Below are 24,800 nucleotides of genomic sequence, written 5' to 3'. Positions count from 1 at the left end.
ATGGTTCACCTAATAGAAACAATTAAGGCATTCCTCTCAGGCACCAAGAGAATAGACAAAGCAACATGCAGTATCAGGATGGAATTATTTATGTTTTGGAAATAATTAGAATGCCCTACTGATTCACATAAGGAAGAGCTAAGAATCTTGGCAATCATAAAATAATACACTAGTGCTTGTGCTTCTGAGCCAAGTTCAGGATCCTGGTTTTATTAACAAGAATATAAGAAATTTAAATTTCAGCAGTGATCCCCACTACTTCATCTTTTTTGTTTGTTTTTCATAAAGAACTAGGTAAGAGCCTATGATGAACTGCATCTAGGAAACTTAATACCCTGAGGTTTCATGATGATAATATTTGTAATAATATGAAATATTATAATACTTGTAGAGTACTTAGCATAATGTATTTAATAGATACTTAACACATGTGTTCTTTTCTCTTCTTTTCATATCAAGTTTGTGCAAAATTTTAATAAGTCTATAGAAGATATATTAATCAGTGCTATGGTTCTTCCAAAGTACTATTTCCCTCTTCCTTCTACTGGAAATCAAGTAACTTATAAGGGCCCAAGCCTCATTTAATCAAAACAGAGCATCTGGAGAGAATTAGCTAACAGGAAGGAAATTTATGTCCACAACTAACATTATTTCCTACCTGCCATATAGCTTAGTGATGATTTGTTCCAAACAAATGTGAGCTGTGATTCGTGTTGGACTCAGATTAGCTCACTTTGTAAATTAACTAGCAATTCTTCTCTAAAGAGGAACATCCAAACACATCTGATTAGCTGACCAAAAAGCTTTCCTGAGTCATCTGGGCAAGACACTATTCTCAAAGACTAAGACATAAGTATAGAAGAAAGGTATATTAAGTCTGGAAAGCTTATTAAATTGTTAGTAAAAGTGAAAAACCTAAGGATATTTTTCTCAAATGATGACTGCCAAATTTTTCCATTGCCAAAAATCAATGTATAGAATGATAGATTATAGATATAATAGAAGTATTGAAGTATGTTGCTTCATAATTGGGTAGTAGTAGTGATATAAAAGGTATAAAAGGCATGTATAACTAGAAAATAAAATCATTCAGTCATGTTTCAAGGGCATACTATGAGAAATGGACAGTCTGAATACATGGGAGTTCACAAAATATATATATATATATTTTTTTTTAAATAGCTATACTTCTCTCCCAACCCCTACCCCAGTAAAATAAGGGGATAGTCCTTTTTGGCAAAGTAATGAAAAGATGTAGGTAAGAATTACATAGGGAAAAAAAGGTTTGGCTGCTGAGGTTGTAATCTGTACCTGTACAGATTAGTCCCAAATAGAGGAGCTCACAACTTTTTCTTAGGATAAAATTAAAGGTAGAAATGTTTGAGTCTCTCATCAATCCATACTAAGAGTAGAAGATATTGTTACTTTTCTTCATGGACTTTTTCACTCATTGCCTCATCAGTTCTAACATTTTATAATTGAGCATTCATTACATTTCAGATTCAGGATCGTATATTACTTTTGGCCTTAATTATTAGTTGTATTAGTTGTATTCCTGAGATAATCTTGGAGTCAGTATACTTCTCAAAAATAGAAATGGACATTCCTCTCAAAGGCAGAAACTCCAACTACTATAAAAGTTAGTCAGATTGTCTTCAATCAAAATTCAGAAGCCAGATATTAATTAAGAATTACCATCCATAGTCATGTAAACAGGAATCTAGGAGGCCCAGTGTGAAATAGGCAGGCCACAAAAAGGCATGATGGTTTATCAATGGCATCAAAATCCAACAAAACATGCTAAAATAGGTTTCCATTGGACAGAAAAATCACCAGCCTCAAGAGAGTCCCTGAGCCACAGAATTTCCTCAAAGGTCATCTGGCTCAACCTTACCTGATAAAGAATCTCCTCTAATGACTCTCCAATGTAGAGTCACCCAGCCTTTGTTTAGAGACTTTGGAAGAAGGGGAACCCACTATTTGCCAAAAAAAGTTCATTCCACTTTTGTCAAAACCAGATCTATAACTTCATTGATGTGGGGAATTCTCAAGGATCAAGCTCCCTTTACCAATAGAAATCAGCTCCTATTTTGTAATTTACATTCTTATGGAGCTACCTAGAGATACCAAGAATTTAAATGATTTGCTTAAGGTTATCCATGGATATCAGGCATGGGACTTTATGAACTTGGATCTTTCTGACCCAAAGCTCCTTATCCAAAACTATGCTGTCTCTCATTGGAGACAACTCCACCTGAAGAGAGCTTTAATCTTTAGGAAGTTTGCCTTTTTGTTTTTGTTGTTGTTGTTCAGTTGTTTCAATCATGTCCCACTCTTTGTGAACCTATTTGGGGTTTTCTTGATAAAAATATTGTAGTAGTTTATCATTTCCTTCTCTAACTCCTTTTATAGATGAGTAAATTAAGGCAAAAAGAATTATGACTTCTCCATAGTCACACAGCTGGGAAGAATCTGAGGCAATATTTAAACTCATAAAGATGAGTCTTGTTTGGCATATAAAACTCTTCATAACTCGGTACCTTCCTAGTTTTCCAGTATCTTTATACTTTATTGCCCTTCATATGTTGTAAATGCTTGCTCTGCATTCACCATCGCCAGTTTCTCCTAATCCCCAAGCCCTCAGAGAAATCGCTGGTCACTGTCTTTTGCAGTGTTTAAACCAATTTTATCAAGCTTACCTCTCTGAGGTCTTCAGAGATTTCTGGCCATTGCTTCATAAGAACAATGGTTTGAACATGATAGAGCACTTGAAAGCAGTTGTATGCACGCTCAGGATCTTTATTCACATGTCTACATCCTACTCTCTGACCTGCACACTACAGTTCCTACTCCCAGCAGAGCTTCCAGAGAAGAGGGCTAACTTCCTTGCCCTCACTGCTTAAATAGGGTCTATAAGGTCACCGGCACAGTCTATTAGAGAAGGAGACACCTCCCATTAAGATGCAATTTCAATGTGGCCAGAGTTCCCACCCACGAGGCGGTCTCTGTTTATTCACAGAAATCACTTTCCAGGATCTCAAGCATTATCACTTGTTTACTTCCTGACTGCATTGAACTGTGACTCCTCCTCTTCCTCTGACCCTTACAATATCCTCTACAACCCAGTGATGACAATGGCATACTTGTTATTTCTCACATACAGGACACTCCATTGCTTATATCCATAACCTTATAGTAGGTATTCCTATACCTGGAATATTCTCTCTCCTCATTTCTGCCTCTTAGAATCAATCCTTGGCCTAGTTCGACACTCAGATTAAATACCACATTTATCAGGAGTCCATTCCTACTACCCTAAGCTACTACTATTTGCTTCTCTAAGGTTGTCTTTCATCTATTCTATATGGATCTCACACACACACACACACACACACACACACACACACACACACGTCTGCATAATTGCACATGTAAAATCCATATCAAATTGCTTTGATGGGACAAGGAAAGAAATTGGCACTCGAATTTTTTTTCTTTTTTTTTTTTTTTTTGAGGCTGGGGTTAAGTGACTTGCCCAGGGTCACACAGCTAGGAAATGTTAAGTGTCTGAGACCACATTTGAACTTGGGTCCTCCTGAATTCAGGGCTGGTGCTCTATCCACTGCGCCACCTAGCTGCCCCCTTGAATTTTTTTTTAATGAATGTTAACTTTGAGAAAATTAATAAACATTTTTACAATAAATAGATTTAGAACTATTTCTCACATTGTATACTTCTCAGTTCGACCTAGGTTATCACCTTAAAATTTTTGTAAAACAAACTATAAAACATGAAAGAAAGTGAAATTTTGTACTTATTTCAATTTTTAAAGGGAGATGTTCCATTATAAAAGTAGGAGTAATTAGGAACAAGGTATATGTGCTATACAGGATGGAAATATTTACAACAAAACTAATCAAAAGAAAAAATAGATCAGGAAAACTAAGAAAACATATAAGTAAACTTGACATATAACTTACAAAATAAAAAATTATTTAAAACTTATAAAGGCAATTTGCAGTTTACATCAGAGTAGTGATCAAGGATATAAATATGATTTTCAAGTGAGGAAACATTAATCACATAAAAAATGTTTAGTTCCTATATTTTAAAAAGTAACATAAAAATGTCATTGAAGTACAAAAAAATTAAAAACATTGGCACTGCTGATGGTTTGGGAGATAAATAGGTATGTTCACTGAGGGTGAAAAATTCATGATCTTTTTGTATAATCTTGGAGTAAACAATAAATGTCAAGGGAAAAAATTCTGTTTATATGTAATTGAGAAAAATAAAAATTAAATTTAAAAAAAAAGGGAAAGATTCATAATGTACAGGAGGGAAGCTTCCTACAAGTCTGTGAAGTTTTTCATTTCTTGATGACAAATATTCTTGACATAAGTTTTACTATCTTCCTTCCTCATAAGTGTTAGCAAATAAGGCTTCTTTTGACTTCCTTTAAAGGATACTGTTGAATTCTATATTTTTTTATCTTCTTCAATATACCCTAGTATATATGTTACAGATATTTTCATGGTGATCTCTTTGTCCTCATTTGAGATGACCAATAATTCCATGAAATGATGCTTCTTGATGCTTTAAAACCTATAATAGATAAATCACTTTCAACAATTCATGTATTTATCTACAATTTGTTTTTATCCTTTGGTTTTATTTATGCAAAAATTATGGATGTGGTTCAGTTCTTCTGATATGATATCAAATTATTAGATTTTATATATTATTTTTAAGGTACCAACAATTAAATGAATGTTCATAGATGATCCAAGAACTGTGTGATTCTTAGCACCTACTACCATTACCATTATTGCAACAATAGGAGAGAGAGATACATGATTGAGTACCACTTAATGCTTTTGTCTATTTCATATATCAGCAAGGTGAAAAGAATTCATTACACAACAGTTAACTTTCTGATGATAAGCCAGCATATACTTAAAAAAAACTTGTCCTTGAACAGAAGACACAGGTTGTTTTCTGGGCCTATGCTTGAAGCTTTCCTTACTTATATGATAATCTTTGTAGACTTGAAGCTAACTGGACACCATAATGGCATATTAGAATAAGACTTTTGAGGATATCTACAAAAAATAACTAAGTTTTATTTGGTGTTTCTGTTGAATTGTATTACCTCTTATCAATTAGTTTTAATGCAGATAAAACTGATATAAAACTTTTATTCTTAATGAAAATATATAACTTTTAAGAAAATTCCACTTGAAATAGGCACAACCTGCATTATTTTCTAAATGGAAAGTCAAAAATATGATCTGCTTATTTTCATAGAGATTTGAATTACAACAATTTAAATGAGTTCCCCACTGCAATCAGGACACTCTCAAGTCTCAAAGAATTGTAAGTATTTGGCACAAACTTTATCCAGGGGAATTTATTATAAATTTATATATAATACATAATATATAATAATTTTATTTATAAGTATATGTTATAATTATATATAAATTTATCATAAAATGTTTATTTTTGACTAGAAAATTCAGTTAACTTCATAAATATTGGAAAAAGCAGAGACACTTCAAATTGTGTATATTTTTTCCTTCTACAAATGGTCAACAAAAAATAGCACTACTGGTTATTATGTGTCTTTCCCCAGAATATAATCATTGCTTTCTTAAATTCACTTTATACACCTGAGAGATTTCTCTTGAAATGGTGGTGATGATAATGATAGTGAATATTGAAGGCAACTCAACTTTTTTTTCTGACCCTGAGAGAAATTTAGATGTACATGTGTATATATACTTATATGTATGTTTATGCATTTGTACATACTCACATGTATATATTATGTAGGGAAGGAAGGGGACAAAGAGTAAACAATAAAAATTAAAACCCTAGAGGGTCAGTATCAGTAAATCCCATATGTGGCTATCTTAAATGCTAAACTTTAATGTGGGTAGTCACTATCATATGTGAGCTGGGAAACTGAAGATTTTCCACACAAATGATTTAGCCAGAGATAATTTTATATGTATATATATATATATATATATATATATATATATATATATATATATATATATATACTTTAATAGTTTTTTGTTTACCAGAAATATGCATGGGTAATTTTACAACATTGACAAGTGACAAACCTTTTGTTCTAATTTTTCCCCTCCTTTCTCCCCCCAGATGGCAGGTTGACCAATACATGTTCAATATGTTAAAGTATAAATTAAATACAATATATGTATACATGTTCAAACAGTTGTTTTGCTGTACAAAAAGAATCGGACTTTGAAATACTGTAAAGCCTATGAAGGAAATCAAAAATGCAAGTGGACAAAAATAGAGGGACTGGAAATTCTATGTAGTGGTTCATAGTCATCTCCCAGAGTTCTTTCGCTGGGTATAGCTGATTCAGTTCATTACTGCTCTATTGGAACTGATTTGGTTCATCTCATTGTTGAAAATGGCCACATCCATTAGAATTGATCATCATATAGTATTGTTGTTGAAGTATACAATGATCTCCTGGTCCTGCTCATTTCACTCAGCATCAATTCATGTAAGTCTCTCCAAGTCTCTCTGTATTCATCCTGTTGGTCATTTCTTACAGAATAATAATATTCCATAATATTCATATACCACAATTTATTCAGGCAATCTCCAATTGATGGGTACCCACGTAGTTTCCAGTTTCTTAGCTAGAGATTTTTTAAAAACTTGAAGATGGTATTTAATCCATCCTCCTACCTTTGAGCCTAATTCACCCCAGACAAATGAAGTGTTATTATTACAAATTCTGGGGGTGATGGAATCTTCTTTCCTTCTCAAGTTCATTTCTTATTGTCAGGAAATCCCTCCTGAGAGCTACTCTACATCTATACTATAACTTCAATCAGTTTATTCTTTTTCCAGCTTCCAATGAGATCAGAAAGAAATGATCCCTGCCTGATGGATGGGGGGAAAAAACAAGTTGTATTCTCACAAAGAGTTTTTTTTTATTAGTGTCTTATTTGTAAATCAAATGTTTCCTTTCTTCCTCTGGAGGTGGATTATGTTTTCGCATAAAATGCAGTTTACTGTTGTATTATTAGTCTGTCTTCCTCTCTTGTACTCTTTTGTTTTTGTTTTAAAGAGGACAAATGACATTACAAGGTGATGTTTTGACTTGTGCATAAATAGGATTTAAGTAAGTTAGAGCTGCACAAAGTCATCACCCTTATTCTCTCATCCAGAGTCATCATAGTCCAATGGCAAGACAAAGTAAAGAAGATCAGCAATGGCCCAGGATGCAGTGGATGACATTGCTTTCATCTCCAATACTTGGTCAGGTGCCAAGTCTTGCCTTTTCTGTCTCCAGAAAATCTCTTGTATGTGTTCTCCACATACACTACAACTAGGTTCTTCATCACTTCTCATCTGTACTATTATAGTAGCCTTTTCAGTCTTTCTGTGTTCATAGCTCTCCCTCATCAATCCAATCTCTAGGCTGTGACCAAAATAATATTACTCAGCTGCAGGCCTAACCATGTCTCTCCCATATTCAAGAGGCTATAGAAGGATTAAAGACAAACTCTTCTATTTGGCATTTAAAGTCTTTTAAAATCTTGTTCCAACCTATCTCTTTCCCAGTTTCATACAACATTCCTTCCTCCCCCAAAGTACATTCCATTCCAGCCAAATCAATGTATATGCTGCTCCTGATATATAAGTCCTTCTTCCATCACCTATCATTTTCCCTTTGGGGAAGCTGTCACAGAGCACATAATGCTATCTCTTCTCAACTCCACCTCTAGGAACATAAATTTGAAGATTCAGTTCAAATATCATCTCTTTATTTGAGTCCTTTCTTGTCTCCCCCCTACCAGTTTTCAGTGTTTTCAATACACATACACACACACACATTAACATTTATTTACATCATACATTTATGTATATGTGTTTATATTTCAGGGAAAGACAACAATCAGCAGATGCTCTTTTATTTTTTGTTGCTCACAGAAGAAAATGTATATATTAAATTAATTGTATATTAAAATTTTGAAGTATATTTTTCTAAATATATGAAATTTGCTAAATTGTTTCTTACATCTTAGATGTGAGCTCTTTGAGGGCAGGGGTTTTCATTTTCTCATTGCCCCAGTAGATATCTAACATCTACTTGTTGAATTGATAACTTTATGGGACCCTCCATGAATTAAACTTTACATCTAATAATAATAGCAAACATTTCCATAGTAATTTAGAGTTGGCAAAGTGATTAGAATACATTCTCTCATTTGATTCTGACAGCAAACTACAAGACAAATATTGTTGTCCCCATTTTACAGATGAGTAAACTGAGAATGGACTCCCTAGAATTACACAGCTTAATAAATATCTGAGTCAGATCTTCCTAGATCTTCCTAGAGTCAAGCACTAAATAAATATTTCTACAGAGAACCCATTATACATCTCTTTCACTTCTTTTTACTTCTGTTTCCATCTTCTTTATTATGCATAATTTACTACTATATTAATATGAATGTTTCAGATCAAAACAATTTTAAACATTGGGGTCATGTATGAGTAGAAGAGAAAGGAAAAAGAAGTAAAAGTAGAAAAGGAAAATGAATTCAGGTCATTTATACTTTCTAAGAAATTTGGTAATGAATATTAAATAAAAACCTGGGATCCATTCCTCCCTATCAGCCTTATTTAATTCATCAGTTTAAGTCAACAAATGTTAAATACTTAAGTTTTAAGAGATGCTATGCAAGGCCTTGGGAGTATAAAAACAAAGATAAAAGAAGTTACATAGGTATCACGACATGTATACAATAATGTATTAATGTTTACATTAATAAATATAAGAACAAGCTAATTTTAGGAAAGCAAGTGCTGATGATTTGGGGTTATCAGGATGGGACCTCAGGAAAAGCTTGCTACATTTAGGTGTCTGTTCTCTAAAGAAATCAAAGGATTCTAATCCAAAATCAGGAAGACTGAGTTCAAATTCTCCCTCAGACACTTACTAGCTGTATGACCCTGGACAAGTCTGTTAACTTTAATCAGTTACTTCATCTGTAACAGAACCTACTACCCAGGGTTGTTGTGAGGATCAAATGTTGAAAAGCACTTAGCACAGAGTGTGACAAATAATAAGCACTATATAAATGTTAGCTACTATTATTAATTATTCTGTGGGAGTTCATTTTAGACATAATGTCACCTTCAAAGACCCAGAGATGTTATATGGATTGTCAAGTACAGTTGATAACATGTAATTAGCAGGCCTGTTTGACTGGAATGAAGTTCTCTCTGTAACATTCTATCAGTGTTATTTACCTGTGTGTATTTCTGAAATTCTTTTTTTTTTTTTTTTTTTTTTGATTTGCCATTGGAAACATAAGAAAGGGAAAAAAAGCCTTCTAACTAGAAGTTCCATGAAGGCAAGGATTCATCTTTCTAAAATTGATATCTCCCCTAAGGATAAACATACTGCTTAGCCCCTATTAATAAATGCTGAATTGAATTAAATTGAAATTAATTGAGTGAATAAATTATATCTTAAAATGATCATCTATTTATGAATCATGATCATTAGAATGTTTGTTACTTCCACATATTAAAAAATATATATTAGATCACTTTCATCATAATACTAATATTGTACATATTATAATTTTTTCTTTCTAGGGGATTTCATAGCAACAATATCAAATCAATACCAGAAAAAGCATTTGTAGGCAACCCTTCCCTTATAACAATGTAAGGGACTATATATAATGCTCATTCTAGTTTTGTCCATGCTATTGATTCCTGGTAATATATCTAAATGAAAGAAGATATTCATATAAAGAAGTGGGATTGAAATGATTTAATGTCAAATTTGGATGACAGCATGAAAGGAATGTTAATAAGTCAGTCAGTCAATAAGCATTTAGTAAGAACCAACTATATGCCAGACATTGTGCTAAGTTCTGGGGATACAAAGAGAGACAAAAGACAGGCCCTGCTTTGAAGGAACTTACAATTTAATAAGCAAGAAAGTGTCCAGAGAAGGCAACCATAATGAGAAAGAGCCTGAGTACACTACATATGAGAAGGGGAACAAGATCATAAATTTTCAAGGCTTTAAAGGATTCATCTTGTTTTGTTTGGCCCCGGGGAAGAATTCAAAGCCCAGTAGAAGGTACAAAGAAATTAATTCAAGACTGATATCAGGAACAACTCCTTCATTGATCAGAACTTAGTTCTCTGGTTCGGTTTTCTTGGGGTCTCTGGAAGCAGCCTTTGTTTCAGTTCAGTAATCACCACAAGAACAGCCAGGTGTTAAAGTCCAAATCCTTTATTGTCTCCTTCAAAGTCATATCTCCTTCACTTGGAACTCGGCTAGTTTTCTGGAGGCCTTCCAGAGTCTTGGTTTCAGTGAAGAAGCAAAGAAGGAGAGCCTGAAACCAAGGCAGTATAAGATGAAGCGAATGAATCTGAGTCCAAAGGTTTGTGCTTCAGCTTCCAACCACCACAAAGGTGGACAATGGAATGAATCTACCTCAGCCTTTGCTGGCTGTTATATACTCCATTATCATAGGTGTGATCTTGTGGAACTATACTATATGTACTAACTATACTATATGTACTAAGTACATATACTGAATTAGATAACTATTAAGTCAATTCAATTGACTTAAAACCTTGTAAGAATCCTTGTTTCAGAGTTCTTGCCCATAACATCTCCCGCTTTCTTTTATTTTAGAACATAAGTGGTCATGCCCTCCCTGACTTCTTAAGGAGGTGAGAACTCCAAAAAGGAAATGATCATGTCTTCTCTGACTTCTCAAAAAAAGGGGTGAAAAACACCATAAAAAGAAGTGATCATACCCTCCCTGACATCTCAGGGAAATGAAAACCAAAGGAAAATGGGGAATCAAACCAAATTAGCAGGTTTCTGAAGGGCTTCACTTGAACTAGGTATACATAAATCCATCAACATGGTATTACACATAATTACATAAGCACATAGAAATATAACACAGGCTAATAGTGATGTAACAAATAATGAATCAACATGAGGAATTATACATGTCCCTAAGTCCTAGAAATAGTCTAAAATGAATCTATTGTCCATTTCTTCATGTGTGTAGGGAATCCAATGATTTCTGCAAATTTTGAAGTCCTGCAATTGTCTCATCATGTGTTAGCGAATCCAATGATTCCTGCTGATTTTGAAGTTCTGCAACAGTCTCATTATCAGCCATGCTCTTTCAGTGTCAGATGTTTCTTAGGTCTTCTCTTTTGTTTTGAAGTTTTTCTCTTTTTCTGTCTCTCTCTGATGGACAAGGTGGCTTGTTGGCACCTACCTGATTCCTTCTCCATCTGTAGAGATGCAAGCAAACCCTCTCCCCCAAGCAGTTAACTATCTAGTCCCTTCCATTAACCACTCTCTCCACATCACCTGGCAATTATCTAAAGATAGTGGAATTGCTTCCATTGGACACTGCCCTTCCAGTGGGTTATAAAACCTGTCTTCCAGAGCCAGTGCATCTTTATCAAAAATTAATGGTATAGAGAGCTAAATTTAGAAGCTCTCTAGGGTTACCTGTGGCTTCCCCTTTCTTTTGTTTTTGGAGGATGTCTTAATATCTCTGTTTCTCCTCTCTACTATTGCCTGACCTTGAGGATTAAAAGGTATGCCAATGGTGAATCTTGGTTGCAATGGAGAAGTGAAGGAGGAGAGCCTGCCACCAAAGTAGTGTGAGATGAAGTGAATGAATCTTTTGGAATCCAAAGGTTTGTGATTCAGCCTCCAGCCACCACAAAGGTGGACAATGGACTGACTCTGTCTCAGCCTTGCTGGCTATTATATACTCCATTATCATAGGTGTGAATCTTGTGGAACTATATTAAGTATTAAGTACATGTACTGTACTAGATAACTATTAAATCAATTCCACTGACTTAACACCTTGTAAGAATCCTTGTTTTAGAATTCTGGCCCGTAACACAGAACTTTTCAAAAAGTGGAATGGGCCACCTATAAAAGTACCCTTCAAACAAAATTTGGACCTTGGGAATCTGTTTCATGTATGGCTTGGATGACTCTTCTATTTGCAAATCCTGCATTTCTGATAAAATGTAAAGGTATAAGAAGTCCACTCTGAAGCAATAGATCATTGACTTGTTATCAACCAGAATAATACCCATGATATTTAAACTATTCATCTCTTTTAAATATGCAACAGTTGTTGGTTTTCTGCCCAGGGCTGCTTGCTACATTTACTAGCACCAACCTCCTAAAAGGATTTAATTCATTATATGCGTATGCATACTTCCAAAAAGAATAATATGCTCTGTCAAAAATGGTGTTCAATGAGATGGAATGAGATCTCTAAAAGACAGCTGTGAAAATTGAGTAAGGCTTCATATACTATGGAGTTGGAGTAGACATGTGAAGGTAGTCCTTGGGCATTGACCCAAAGACATACCTATTTCCACTTCCTGCTATCCTTCCATGACATTTCTTTCCTACTTCAATCAAATATGCGCAGCTATGTACTTATTGGCCAAAATTTAATTTCCTGTGTAACTCCCATATTTAGAATGTATGACCCTTAGCCAATGAGGATGAGGGTCTGTAGTGGGAAGGGTTTTTGCATTAGGGACCATTTAAACTGCTGACTTGTCTCTAAAAGTGTCTCCTCCCTTTGATTGCTTGTTCAACTGGAGGCTTCCTGAGAGAATATATAATAAATCTTTGTTTTTCTCCTAGAGATATCTCCAGCTTTTATTATTATTATTATATGGTATTCACTCACCTCTCTGAGCCACAGTTTTGGGGGCTAGTCCAGATCCCATGACTTGGTGAAATAGGTGAACTCTTGGGTACTAGCAGAAGGGCATCCTGGCCTGTTGTAGGCTGCCCAGGAGCATCCAGGGAGCTTTTCCATGCTCTCCAAGGTAAAGTGGCCCAAAGTGGAGAGACTCAGGGCAAAGCAAAAGTGAGAAACTCTGCAGCAAAATTCCCACCAGTTCAATGTGACGACAAAGCAGTCAAGCAATTTATTGTGCATGCAACCTAGAGATAAGCCCTGTAAGCCCCTTGAGTCGAATTACAGACTCTGGAGAAGTGCTCTGGACAGGATAGGCCTATTTGGGTGACTGAAGTCAGGCAGCAATATTTGGCATGTTTAGACATTTGGAATTTAGATTCCATCCAAATTAAATGGCTTCCTCTCAGCCATCCCTCATAAAGAAAAATAATCAAAAAATACCAGTAGATGTGTCCTTAGGAAATAAGTTAAACAATGGGAACAAGCTGCCAGAATATAAGGGAAAAAATAGAAAAAGACAAAAAGGTATTGTTGTTTTGTCTGGAGCAATAAAGATTTTGTGTATTAATAAAGTAAATAATCTGTTAATACAGAGGAAGCAGTATATGCTGGACTATCACCCAAATAATGTTAAGCAAGGATGAAAGAGGAAATGGGCTTATAGAAAAGGAGGAGATTCCAAAGACAGCTATGGGACCCACTCTTATCTCCCTTTCCTCTATACCTATTTCCACCTCAGGAAACCATGGCCTCCAGACTTGAAAGGGAAGGAGAGGACTTAATTCAATCAACCCCTCCCAGGGCTATATGCTTCACTACAGAAGGAATTAGAGTAAATTCAAAGGGATATCTAAAATTACCCCCTGCCAGACCCCAAGTCTTAAATTGTATCCTTTAAGAGAAGTTCCCTTGGCTCAAAGAAATCTAGGATATATGAATGCTCCTTTGAATACCACAAAAGTCAGGAACTTTAAGAAGGAAATGAGGTCCTTAATAGAAGATCCCACCAGCCTAGCAGAGCAATTTGACCAATTCCTGGGTCCTATTCTTTTTACTTGCAGAGAACTTATGTTTATTTTGAATGTCTTCTTCTCACAAGAAGAGAGGGGACTAATTAGAGAAGCAGTTATGAAGGAATGAGATAGAAGACACCCTCCAGCTGCAGTAGTCCCAACTGACCAGAAATATCCTTTAATAGATTGCAATAGGAATTGCAATAACCCATCGGGGCAGTATGAGGGATCTTAGAGAATTAATAATTATGGCAATTCACAATGCAGTACCAAAAACATAGAACATGAAAAAGACCTTTGGGATGACTCAGGGAAAGGAGGAGTCAACAGATGAATATCTGAATAGATTAAAAGATAGCATGAGGAAGCGCTCTGGGTTTGATCCTAATAACCCAGGAGTAGAAGATACTTTGAAATTACATTTTGTAACCAAAGTGTGGTCAGATATCAGTAAGAAATTACAGAAAGGGGGAGGATGGAATAATAAGAAATTCTCCAATCTTTTGAAGAGGCCACCAAGATGTATGTTAGGAGAGTTGATGAGAAACAAAAGCACAAAGCCAAAAATCTTAGTCCAGATGGTAAGGAATGCAGAAAAGCCAACAGGACAAGGGCCTAAGGCGAGGAAACAGGGATTTTCAGGAAGGACCTGGAGGCTTGTTATCCCTGCCAGCAGAAAGTCTTTGAGATGTTGGGAATGTCAAAAAATAGGGCATATACAAAAAGACTGCCCCCAGAAGAAAATGGAACAGCAGATATATTCCTTTGTTAAACTTGATGAAGATTAGGGAAGTCAGGGGTTCTTGAAAGACTCCCACCAAGAACCCTTGATAAATTTAAGGATGTGGCCTCATCAAGAAGTTATGGTGTTCTTAGTAGACACCAGAGTATCAAGATCCTCAGTGACCTGTTTGCCTGAAGGGGTTAAATTGTCTAAAGTGACCCTGGTGATTTCTGGGATTAAAGGAGAAACTTTCCTTGTACTGTAATGCTGGAGAAACTGAGCAAGATAGAGATTAGAGAGTTTTTAATATTTTATTTGAAAGGGAGAGATTGTCCTGGGGGCATGTTTCCAGGGCTGATTTTTAAAGTATCCAGCAACTAATGTGAACTTCCCATAAAGTATATATTCACGGGGCTCCAAACTTCTGGGGATAGACTGTGGCAAGGGAGTCAGCACTGAGAGCAGGAACAGACTATCAATCTGGTTCTGACAGGGAGAGGCAGATGTTGCTGCCTGACTTCAGTCACCCAATTTATTCTGATAAATTGGGATAAAGAACAATGACAGAATGGGGGGCAGCACCACACATTCTGAGAAGTAGGGAAGGGCTGGGGTCTTGATGTCTAAGATAGAAAGTCTTTTTCTTTATCTGGATCATGATGATTAGGAGGGAGGGGTGGTGTTGCAGAATTGAGCAGAACAATTAGGAACTGAGGCAGAATAATTCAGGGAAACCAAGGCAAGACAATTTAGGGAAACAGAGTCACGACAATTAGGGAAACTGAGTCAGGACTATAAAAGGAAACAGTGGCACAACATTACCTATGACTATGCTTTGTAAAATTTATATGAGAAAAAGGGAAACAGGGTAAATTTCTGCTTATCTTAGAAGCAGGAATAAAGTTGCTGGGAGAGATTTAATAACTAAATTAGAAATTGGGTCCACATGGACCCAGTATATACCCCAGTAGAATGGCATTATTGAATGAGAAAGAGCAGACTAGAATAAAGATTTGGGAAGGACCTGACAATTTAGGCAGGGCAGACATAGTTCTGATAAAGATTACATTGAAAAATCCTAGGGAGGTAGTGAAGGTCAGGCAATAGCCATTTTGTGGAGAGGGAGGTAAAATATTTAGGGCATTTTATTAGTGAAGGAAGCAAGAGATTGGACCCTGCCAGAACTGAGGGAATATTACACACAATAAGGTCTAGAATTGGGGTACCTAAATGAAATTAGGGTTTAATTGAGGTCTAGTTGCAGGTTTGGGGTACAGGGAGTCAAATGGAGCTCCCCTGCAACTTCTTTGGATTCGGCGCAAGGATATGGAATTAAATAAGGTCTAATGGCAACACAAGAGTCCCCTCTAAAGGAATTTACAGACCCAAAAACCTAAATTGATAAAAGAGGTTTATTATGGGGTTTGGAAGTAAAGTTAAAGTTGAAGGTAGAAATAAGAGGGCACTGGAAACAGTGTTCCAGTGGGCAGAGATCTTTTATGCCAGGCATTAGGCTGCTATGTTTGGAATCTCTGCAAAGAGAGGGCTACAGTCTGGCTGTTTATAATAGGGCACTTTGGCTACAAGCTGAAGGAGGCTTGTGGGTAGAGTCCTAGAATTCAATGGGTTTCGGGATTGAGCCATCCCCACCCAGATAACAAAGATGAAACTGCTTGTGCTTGGGGTAGAATCCCTTCACTGAAGCAGAGTCGAAGGAAATCTTCTCCTTTAAGAATTTTTTGGAGTTTTGGGGTTTCCTCTTCACACACACCCAAACCTAAGACCTAAAAAACTACACAAATTAGTAGGATATTGCTGGACATAGATAGATTCTTATTCACTATCACTGAGCCTTTGTATATTACTTTTCCTCCTACCAGAGGAAAGTCCAAATTCCATCGTGTGGGATCAAGAAAGTGATCAGAATTTTGAGATCAAAAGATATTTGTTAATTTCACCACCTGTATTGGCTCTCCCCACATTGGAAAAACCTTTTCACCTGTTTGTCAATTTGAGGGAGTGCTCTGGGAGTTCTTGCTCAAATAAGAGGGGGGAAGAAAAGACCAGTGGCTCTCCTTTCCAAAGTATTAGCCAAAGGATGGCTGACCTGCATACAAGCAATAGTTGATACCTCCCCATCAGTAGAAGACAGTAGTTATTATTAACTAGACAGATTATATCTCTTTCTAACAAATACCATCACAAACTCTCTATAACAAAATAATAAATTCCAGCCAGTTTCTCATGTATTTAAATTTTTTTAACTATAGAAAAACTCCAATGCAATTAAATATTTTAGTTAATACTTAGGACTTTGTTGTAATTTAGTACATTGTTTTTATGTGTTAAGATCTTCATCTTTCACCAACATTTAACAAATACTCCAACATCTACAATTGCTTATCACCTAGTGGACAGTTAGTTTATGTTGAGGACAGATGATGATACTTTTTTAAACATAAAGAATAATGATTCCTTTTATTTCATTATATTATAGATATAGGTTTAGAACTGCAAGCAATCTCAGAGGTCATCTGGCCCAGCTGCCTCATTTTACAGACAAGGAAATTGAATCCCAGAGAGAAGGAATTTGGTCAAGGTCATAGAGTTAGCATAAATAGATAGATTAGCATTCAAGTCCTTTGATGATACTTTTCATTATTCTACAATTCCTCTCAATTCTTAGTAATCCTCTATTGATAAGGTTCAGTCCAGGGCAGAGAGTTGTGGGATCCCCTTCTGGTCAGCGCAGGTCCTTCACAAAAGAATTTACAAACCCAAAAAGTTAGACTGGCAAAAAGAAGTCTATTGTTGCAATGAGAGGTCAGCTTTTGGTAGGAAGACTGACTTCTTCAATGGCAAGGTAAAGTCCCTAGCAGAGAAATCCCTAGAGAGAGATACAAAGTTCCTAGGAGAGAAATTTTTACAGAGAGAGAGAAAGTTCTTAGCAGAAAACTCACTTAGCAAAGAAATCCTGGCAGAAAGATAAAGAGGGGCTGACACTGAGAAGAGAATGCCTTCTCAGTAGGCAGAGAGTCCTCACAGGCAGCTATGCCAAGAAGAGAGAGAGGTTCCTTGGCATGGCATGTTCCTGCTTTGGACCTCTGCAAAGAATTGGGCTAGCAAATGCCTATTTTATCTTGACTGGGAGCTGGGGGCAGTTTGAGTTGAAATCAGACCAAAATCTTTCAATTGAATGAATGTCCCTGGACTAATCTTCAACTCAATAAAGGATACAATCAGTAGTGAGTGTTATCAATGGGGGTGTGCTGGTCTCTTTCAGGATAACAAAATGAAGCTACTTATCTTGATTCCCTGGGGAGGGTCTTTCACAGAAGCAAGGGTTCAAGGAGACTCTCTCCTTCAAGGAGTTTCTCAAGTGTTTTACCTCAGCTCCCCCAAAGTAGAGACAATTTCAGGGTTCCCCCCATCACTATCAAATCTTAATATCATAGAATCATAGATTCTATCCAGAAGGAACCTTAGAACTTTTATAATCCTATTTTGACATGAAGAAGCTGAAACACAAAGAGATTTAGTGACATGATCACAGATAAAGCTAGTGTCTAAGGCAGCATTTGAACCCAGGTCTTCCCACCTCAAAGTCTAATTACTATGCCATGCCTTGAGAGTTTTGTAATTATGCATAGCACATAAATATCTAAATGTAAATTTAAAATATTGGAATTCACCTATAATTTTGTAAATAGAATTGTTCTATGCTATTTTTTTCTAAGCCAAAGTTGTGATTTCATCAGAGGGGAAAACTTCTTCCATAATAATATCTCACTGACAATTTATGAATTTGGTTCATAACATGTCAGAGGTAGAATTTGAATCCAAGTCTTACCAACTTCATCTGGTTTTTTATCCACTCCATCACAATGTCTTTTTTTAATATGATACATTACAATCAAAATTATATTAGTGGACAAAATGTATTTATTGTTATTTTAAGCTATCATTTGCTGTAGAAGTTTTATACTAACACTTAATATATATATATATACGTATATACATAAATATATATATATTTAGCCAGACACTTCTATGATAATCCAATCCAACTTGTTGGGAAATCTGCTTTTCAATATTTACCTAAACTGAGAACACTGTGGGTTCTTACTTCTGCCAAAGACCATCTTTCTGATGAAAAATTTATGCCTCTGGACTCTTTCCTTTAATGACCATAAAGTATGCCCTTCATTTTAGGACTCTGAATGGCGCTTCTCAAATTGCTGAATTTCCTGATCTGACAGGAACAAGGAGTCTGGAAAGTCTGTAAGTCCATGAATTCAGTTGCTTCATATTGTTCAGAATCAATGCATTTCTTTGATTATGGCTCTTTGATTATGAATTCAGTTGCTTCATATTGTTCAGAATCAATGCATAACTCAAGTATTCCATTATGTAATCCCTAAATGAAAGAATATGTCTATTTTGTGTTTCAATAGGACCCTGACAGGAACACAGATCATCTCTCTTCCTCGCACTGTCTGTGATCAGTTACCTAATCTCCAAGTGCTGTACGTTTCAATAAGGTTGATAATATAATGTATAGAAACCTTCCCCTTAGATGTTGCATAGGGGTCTTTTTTTAAGTAGTTCTTTCTCATAGAAAATTCTATTCTCACAAGTCTCAAAACTTTCTTTTCTCTATTGTTCCTTTCTGGACCAGTGAACACTGAAAAAGGGCATCCCTACTCCTAATTCCACAATGGGGTATACCTTTTGTTTCTAGGTCACACAAAATGACCATTAATGTCTCAGTTGGCAAGAGTTTCCTTTCATTGATAAAGGATATAAAGTAAAATAAATTTTTAAAAATTAACCTTGAGGCAGCTAGGTGGCGCAGTGGATAGAGCACCAGCCTTGAATTCAGGAGGACCAGAGTTCAAATCTGGTCTCAGACACTTAACACTTCCTAGCTGTGTGACCCTGGGCAAGTCACTTAACCCCAGCCTCAGGGGGGGGGGAGCAAAAGTATAAAAAATTAACCTTATCCTTTAAGATTTAGTGAGCAGAACAAAAATCTAAGATGAATTATCAGTGCAACATAGATGTCAAAATTTTTTTTAAATGAAGAAATGAATCTTCATCATTTTGTACAAATCTTCCCAGATTTCTGTGCTTATTTTTATGATAAAATTCATATACCACTCTTTGTTCAGCCATTCCCAAATTGATGGGCTACCCTAAAGATTCCAGTTTTTTACTTCTACAAGAATAGAGTTGCCATAAATATTTGTATACATGTGGATCCTTTCTCTCTTTCCTTGATGTATTAAGGGTCTAAGCCCATTATCTTGTCAAAATATATATGCAGTTTAGAAACTTTTGAGGCATAGTTTCAGATTGCTTTACAGAATGACTAGACCAATCCACAGCTCTATCAATAATATTAATTTTCCTGTTTTTCCCCAACCCCTCTAACATTTGTCTCTCTTTTCTTTTTTTTTTCTTTTTTTTTTTTTTTTTTTGCTTAACTGTGTACATTTGGGAGGGAGATTTTGTTCCTCATTTTCTTTCCATGAAGAAGGGTAAATGGGAGAGAGAGAAAATAGATTTTTGCTCATTGAAAAAATAAAATTAAGTATTTTTTAAAAATGAAAGTGTGTGTACATACACTGATAAACTACCAAATGTTCTTCTTATCATGTAGATATGGCATGTCATGGCTAAAGTTTAAACAACTTGTATGAGCTTTCTCTTCCTTTCTCAAGAAGTATTTAAATCCATTGAATTCCAAAAATGCTTGTGAAGCACTTACTATGTGCTTCATATATACTATGTGCTTATACTGGCAATGAATTAAGCACAGAAGAAGTGAAAGAGACTAATTCTTCCCTCTCTTCTATTTCTATACTACCCTGTATCCCATTCTGAACCTAGGAAAAAAGATAGAATAAGAAAGGAAGGGAAAGAAAGGAAATAAGCATTTATATAACACTTACTGTATGCCAAGCACTGTGCTAAGGACTTTACAAGTATTATCTCATTTGATCATAAGGCTAATTGTCACATATATTTCATTTCCTCAAAAAATAATAATAATAGCTAATACATATAGCACTTTGTTGTTTACATATATTACATGATTTACTCCTAATAACAATCTTGCTAGGTGGTATCATTATTTCCATTTTAGAGATAAGGAAACTAAAACGTACTTTAAGTGACAGATTCATTATATATGGTTACAATACTGTCATAAAATCTCCAGTGTTACAATTCTGTTCAACTGAACCCAAAAAAAATTAATAAAGGGAAGGAAATGAACATTTAATATAGCATTTTCTTTATGCCAGACTAATTTAATATAGCATTTTCTTTATGCCAGACTTTATGCCTAAGCACTTTTCGCAAACATTATCTCATTTTATCCTTACAACAACCCTGCAAGGTGAATGTTGTTCCCCATTTTACAGTTGAGGAACCTGTGGTAAGAAAAATTAAGTGACTTGTCCAAGGTCACAGAGCTAGCTATATGGGAGGCTGGAATTTGAATTTCAGATCACTCCAGGCCCAGTATTCTATTAATTGTGCCACCAACTGCCTGTGTGCACAGCAGAAATACAGTGTAGGATTGTGAATAGAAAACTGGCCTCAGAGTCAGGAAGATCTATATTCAAATCTTGCCTCTTATGTGCCTCTGGCTATGTGAAGCTGGGAACAAAGCTAGTTAGAATAGAAGAATGCTTTAGAGAAATCATAGGTAGATAATTAAAGATTAAGGAAGGGAGTCAATTCATTAACTTGTGCCTACACAAGTGAAAAATAAATTGCACTTTCTTTTAAGGAAGAAACTAGATTTCCTGCTGAAGAATAGCCAGATATTTTTAGAGTCTTGGAGAACCATTCCAGCTTGATAACATGGTGTAAGGCAATAAGCTCAGCAATTTCATCTGGTAGACTTCATAATTTTACAAGTCTTACAAAACTGACTTTTTCCACTTTCTTTTGGGATGTAACTTTCAAAGAGGCATCTCCATAAACTATACTGGAATCTCAATAGCAATATTACTAATTGACATTGTATATGTTAAACTCCATAATTCAGTTTGTTGTCAGTAGTGCAAGCTTTACTTCAGCTCACCCATGGATATCCCTATCAAGATACATCTTAAGCTATGAATGTGTCCCATTTTAAAGAGGACAATGAACATCTATTCACTTCTTCAGTATCTGACTTGAAGGAGCTGGATTACGCTCTGGTCTCTCCTGAGACTTACCTTGATGCTTCTATGTTTGTCTCTATATGGGTATATGGAGTGTTCAGGGACAACAAGAACCTTGGTATAAGGATTTGATAATCTCTTTTCAAGGCTGCTCATCCAGTTTTGATGTGCATCTTCACTCAACTCTCACCTGTGGCTCCAATTAGGTGTAATATATGCTACACAATGGAAAAATCATTTCAGCAGATGGGTTGTCAGGTTGAGGGTAACCAACAGGCTTCACACCCTTAAGTGAGTTAGAGGAGTATCTATCCCCAAGCATGTGAAGACTTCCTCGGAAGGACTGGATAAATAAAAATAATCTCCCAATGGCCATAAAGACAGCTGAAGCAAGAACTATGAAGTACTTAGCACGCAGGTTTTGAAGACCCTCACTATATCCTGAGCCATTGCCAGTAACCTTAATTTTGTCTTGCCACTGGATTTCAGTGATTCAGGAAGAGAGAGTGAACCTAACAACTTTGTGCAAATCTCTGCTTATATCCAATTTACACACAAGCCATCTCCTAGCCTGGGCCTGGAGTTAGGAAAACTTTTCCTGAGTTCAGATCTAGCCTCAGACACTTTCTAGCTCTGTAACATCACTTAACTATGTTTGCTTCAGTTTCCTTATCTGTAAAATCACCTGGGAAAAAAATGACAAATCACTCCAGTATCTTTACCAAGAAATCCCTAAATGGAATCATAGAGAGTTGAACACAACTGAAAAGACTAAACCACAAATGAAGATTAAATAAAATAACATATGTAGAGTGCAAGTCCTAAAAAGAACTATATATGCTAGCTATAATTATTGTTATTATCATTTATATTATAATTATTTTATATTCACAATACTTCTAAGAGGTAAGTATTATATATAGATATAAATATACATATACTCATATTTATTTTATATATAATGTATATGTGTGTATGTATATAGAAATGTATATGTAATGTGTGTATATGTATTAGTCAACTTCTAGTTGTCCAGTGTTCTTTCCACTACACTTAGAAAATAGATATTAAGAAAAGGTAAAAGAAATTTTTCCCTTTGGCTGAATAAGATACCAGGAAGTTGTCCATGGAGTTTTTTTTGGTGTCTTTGTCTTCTTTGTCTTCCTTGGGAAAAGAATTGTATGTGCATGAAGAGCAGGTGGCTATAAAATCAACATGGGATAATCCTTCTATCAAAAGACACATAAAGAAGTCTTTGTCTTTATGTAACTCATTAAGGTGTGTGAATTAAGGCTTCAAATGAATGAAATAGCAGTTCAAAAAATAGTTCAGGCATTGTTCCAGTTTTAGAAAATTTGTGAATACAATATCAGTATTGTTAGAAAGTTATAAAATTTGGGAATATGGAAGACTAAGTCAAATGGGCCAGCTACTGGTTCCCCCACACATGACGTTCCCACCTCCATGTCTTTGTGTATGCTATCGCCATGTCTGGAATGCTTCCTCTCCTCACCTCCATCAGTGAAAAGCGTTAGCCTTTGCCAACCTCCCTAATTGTTAATGATCTCTACATCTTAGAATTCCTTTACATATAGTTTATATTTATATATCTGCATCCATAGTATATTCTTCCAATAATAATGAGCTTACATTTATATATGTTTATATATGCAAAACACTAACACACACACACACACACACACACACACACACACACACACACACAGCAACTATGTGGAAGAGCTGATAGAATGCCAGTTCAGGAGTCAGGAAGACCTGAGTTCAAATTTGGGCTCAGACACTCACTAGCTGTGTAACTCTGAGCAAGTCATTTAATTGTTGTCTGCCTCAGATTCTTTATCTGTAAAAGGGGATAATAATAAAAAAGTATGATGATCAAATAAGACAGCATATGTAAATTGCTTCTTATAATAATTATTATTATCTTATTTTACACTTACAACATCTTGGGGAGGTGAGTGTTATTATTATCTTTATCACCATTTTACAGACAAGAAAACTGAGGCAGCTATACCTAAATTTCTGAGGCAGGATTTAAATTAAGTTTTTCCTTACTCTAAATCCAGCATTCAATCCACTATAGCACATAACTGTCTCCAGAATATGGTCCTTGAGGGCAGAAACTTTTAATTTTTGTCTTTCTACCTTTAGAACCTCACTCTAATGCAGATAGTAAGCACTTAAGATTTGTTGAGTTGCATCAAGCATGTAGAATTCTGTTGAAGCTAGAAATATTGGTGCAGAACTCTACCTAGGAATAAAAAAAAAAAAAAAAACACAAGAATATCATCACATCACTGTCACCCCTCATATTAAAATCTGCCAGGAGATAGCACACTACACCACAAGTCATAGTTCACGATTGTTCCTTAATAATCCACATGTCAGCTTTTAATTTATTTTCTTAAAAATGAAATAGAAAGTTTATAATGTTCCATAACTGCACAATGAATGAGTGGTTGGATGGATAAATGGATGGATGGATGGATGATCAAACATAATCCAAAAGGAGTGTAAATAAGAGGACATATGTTAGGCAAGGAGGGAGATGTTTTACATATCTATACAGGAATGCAAAGAAAAATAAAAGACTTAAATTCAAATTCTGGCTTTACTACTTTTGTTGTGATTGCAAATGCCATGGGCAACTCACTTAATATTCTTGGGCATCAATTTCCTTATCTATAAAGTGGTATGTAAGCCTATCCCCTGGACTTGAATTGCTCTCCCTCCTCGATGTCAGCTCTTAGAATCTCTGGCTTCCTGCAAGATTTAGCTTACTTGTCTCCTTCTACAGAAGGTCTGATCCTTTTACCTGTCTTCTCCTTGAAGATGAGTCTCCATCAATTCTCTATACATCTTTTTCCCACCTAATTACTTGTATATTGTCTCCCCAACCAGACACTGGAAATGAAAGTTCACTTCCATCCACTCAGTCATATATTTTACATATATGACTTTACATATATTATACATATATATATATATATATATATATATATATATAAAATTGTTCACATATTGTCTTCCTAAATATAATTTAAGATTTTTGGCTCTTTTTTGTTTT

The 24,800-nt window shown here is 35.5% G+C and overlaps 1 protein-coding gene across 1 annotated transcript in view; it reads left to right on the top strand.

The window, feature by feature from the left end:
- Window positions 1-24,800, top strand: part of LGR5 (leucine rich repeat containing G protein-coupled receptor 5) — a 162,241-nt gene that overhangs the window by 107,503 nt on the left and 29,938 nt on the right. Inside the window, 5 exon segments of the mRNA XM_074269622.1 lie at window positions 5,308-5,376; window positions 9,664-9,735; window positions 18,577-18,648; window positions 18,747-18,815; window positions 18,989-19,060. Coding sequence (XP_074125723.1) covers window positions 5,308-5,376; window positions 9,664-9,735; window positions 18,577-18,648; window positions 18,747-18,815; window positions 18,989-19,060 — 354 coding nt within the window.

The sequence above is a fragment of the Sminthopsis crassicaudata genome, chromosome 5 (genome assembly GCF_048593235.1).
Source record: "Sminthopsis crassicaudata isolate SCR6 chromosome 5, ASM4859323v1, whole genome shotgun sequence".
Lineage (NCBI taxonomy): Eukaryota > Metazoa > Chordata > Mammalia > Dasyuromorphia > Dasyuridae > Sminthopsis > Sminthopsis crassicaudata.
The sequence above is the reverse complement of the archived record's forward strand: the minus strand, read 5'-3'. Positions and strand labels throughout refer to the sequence as shown.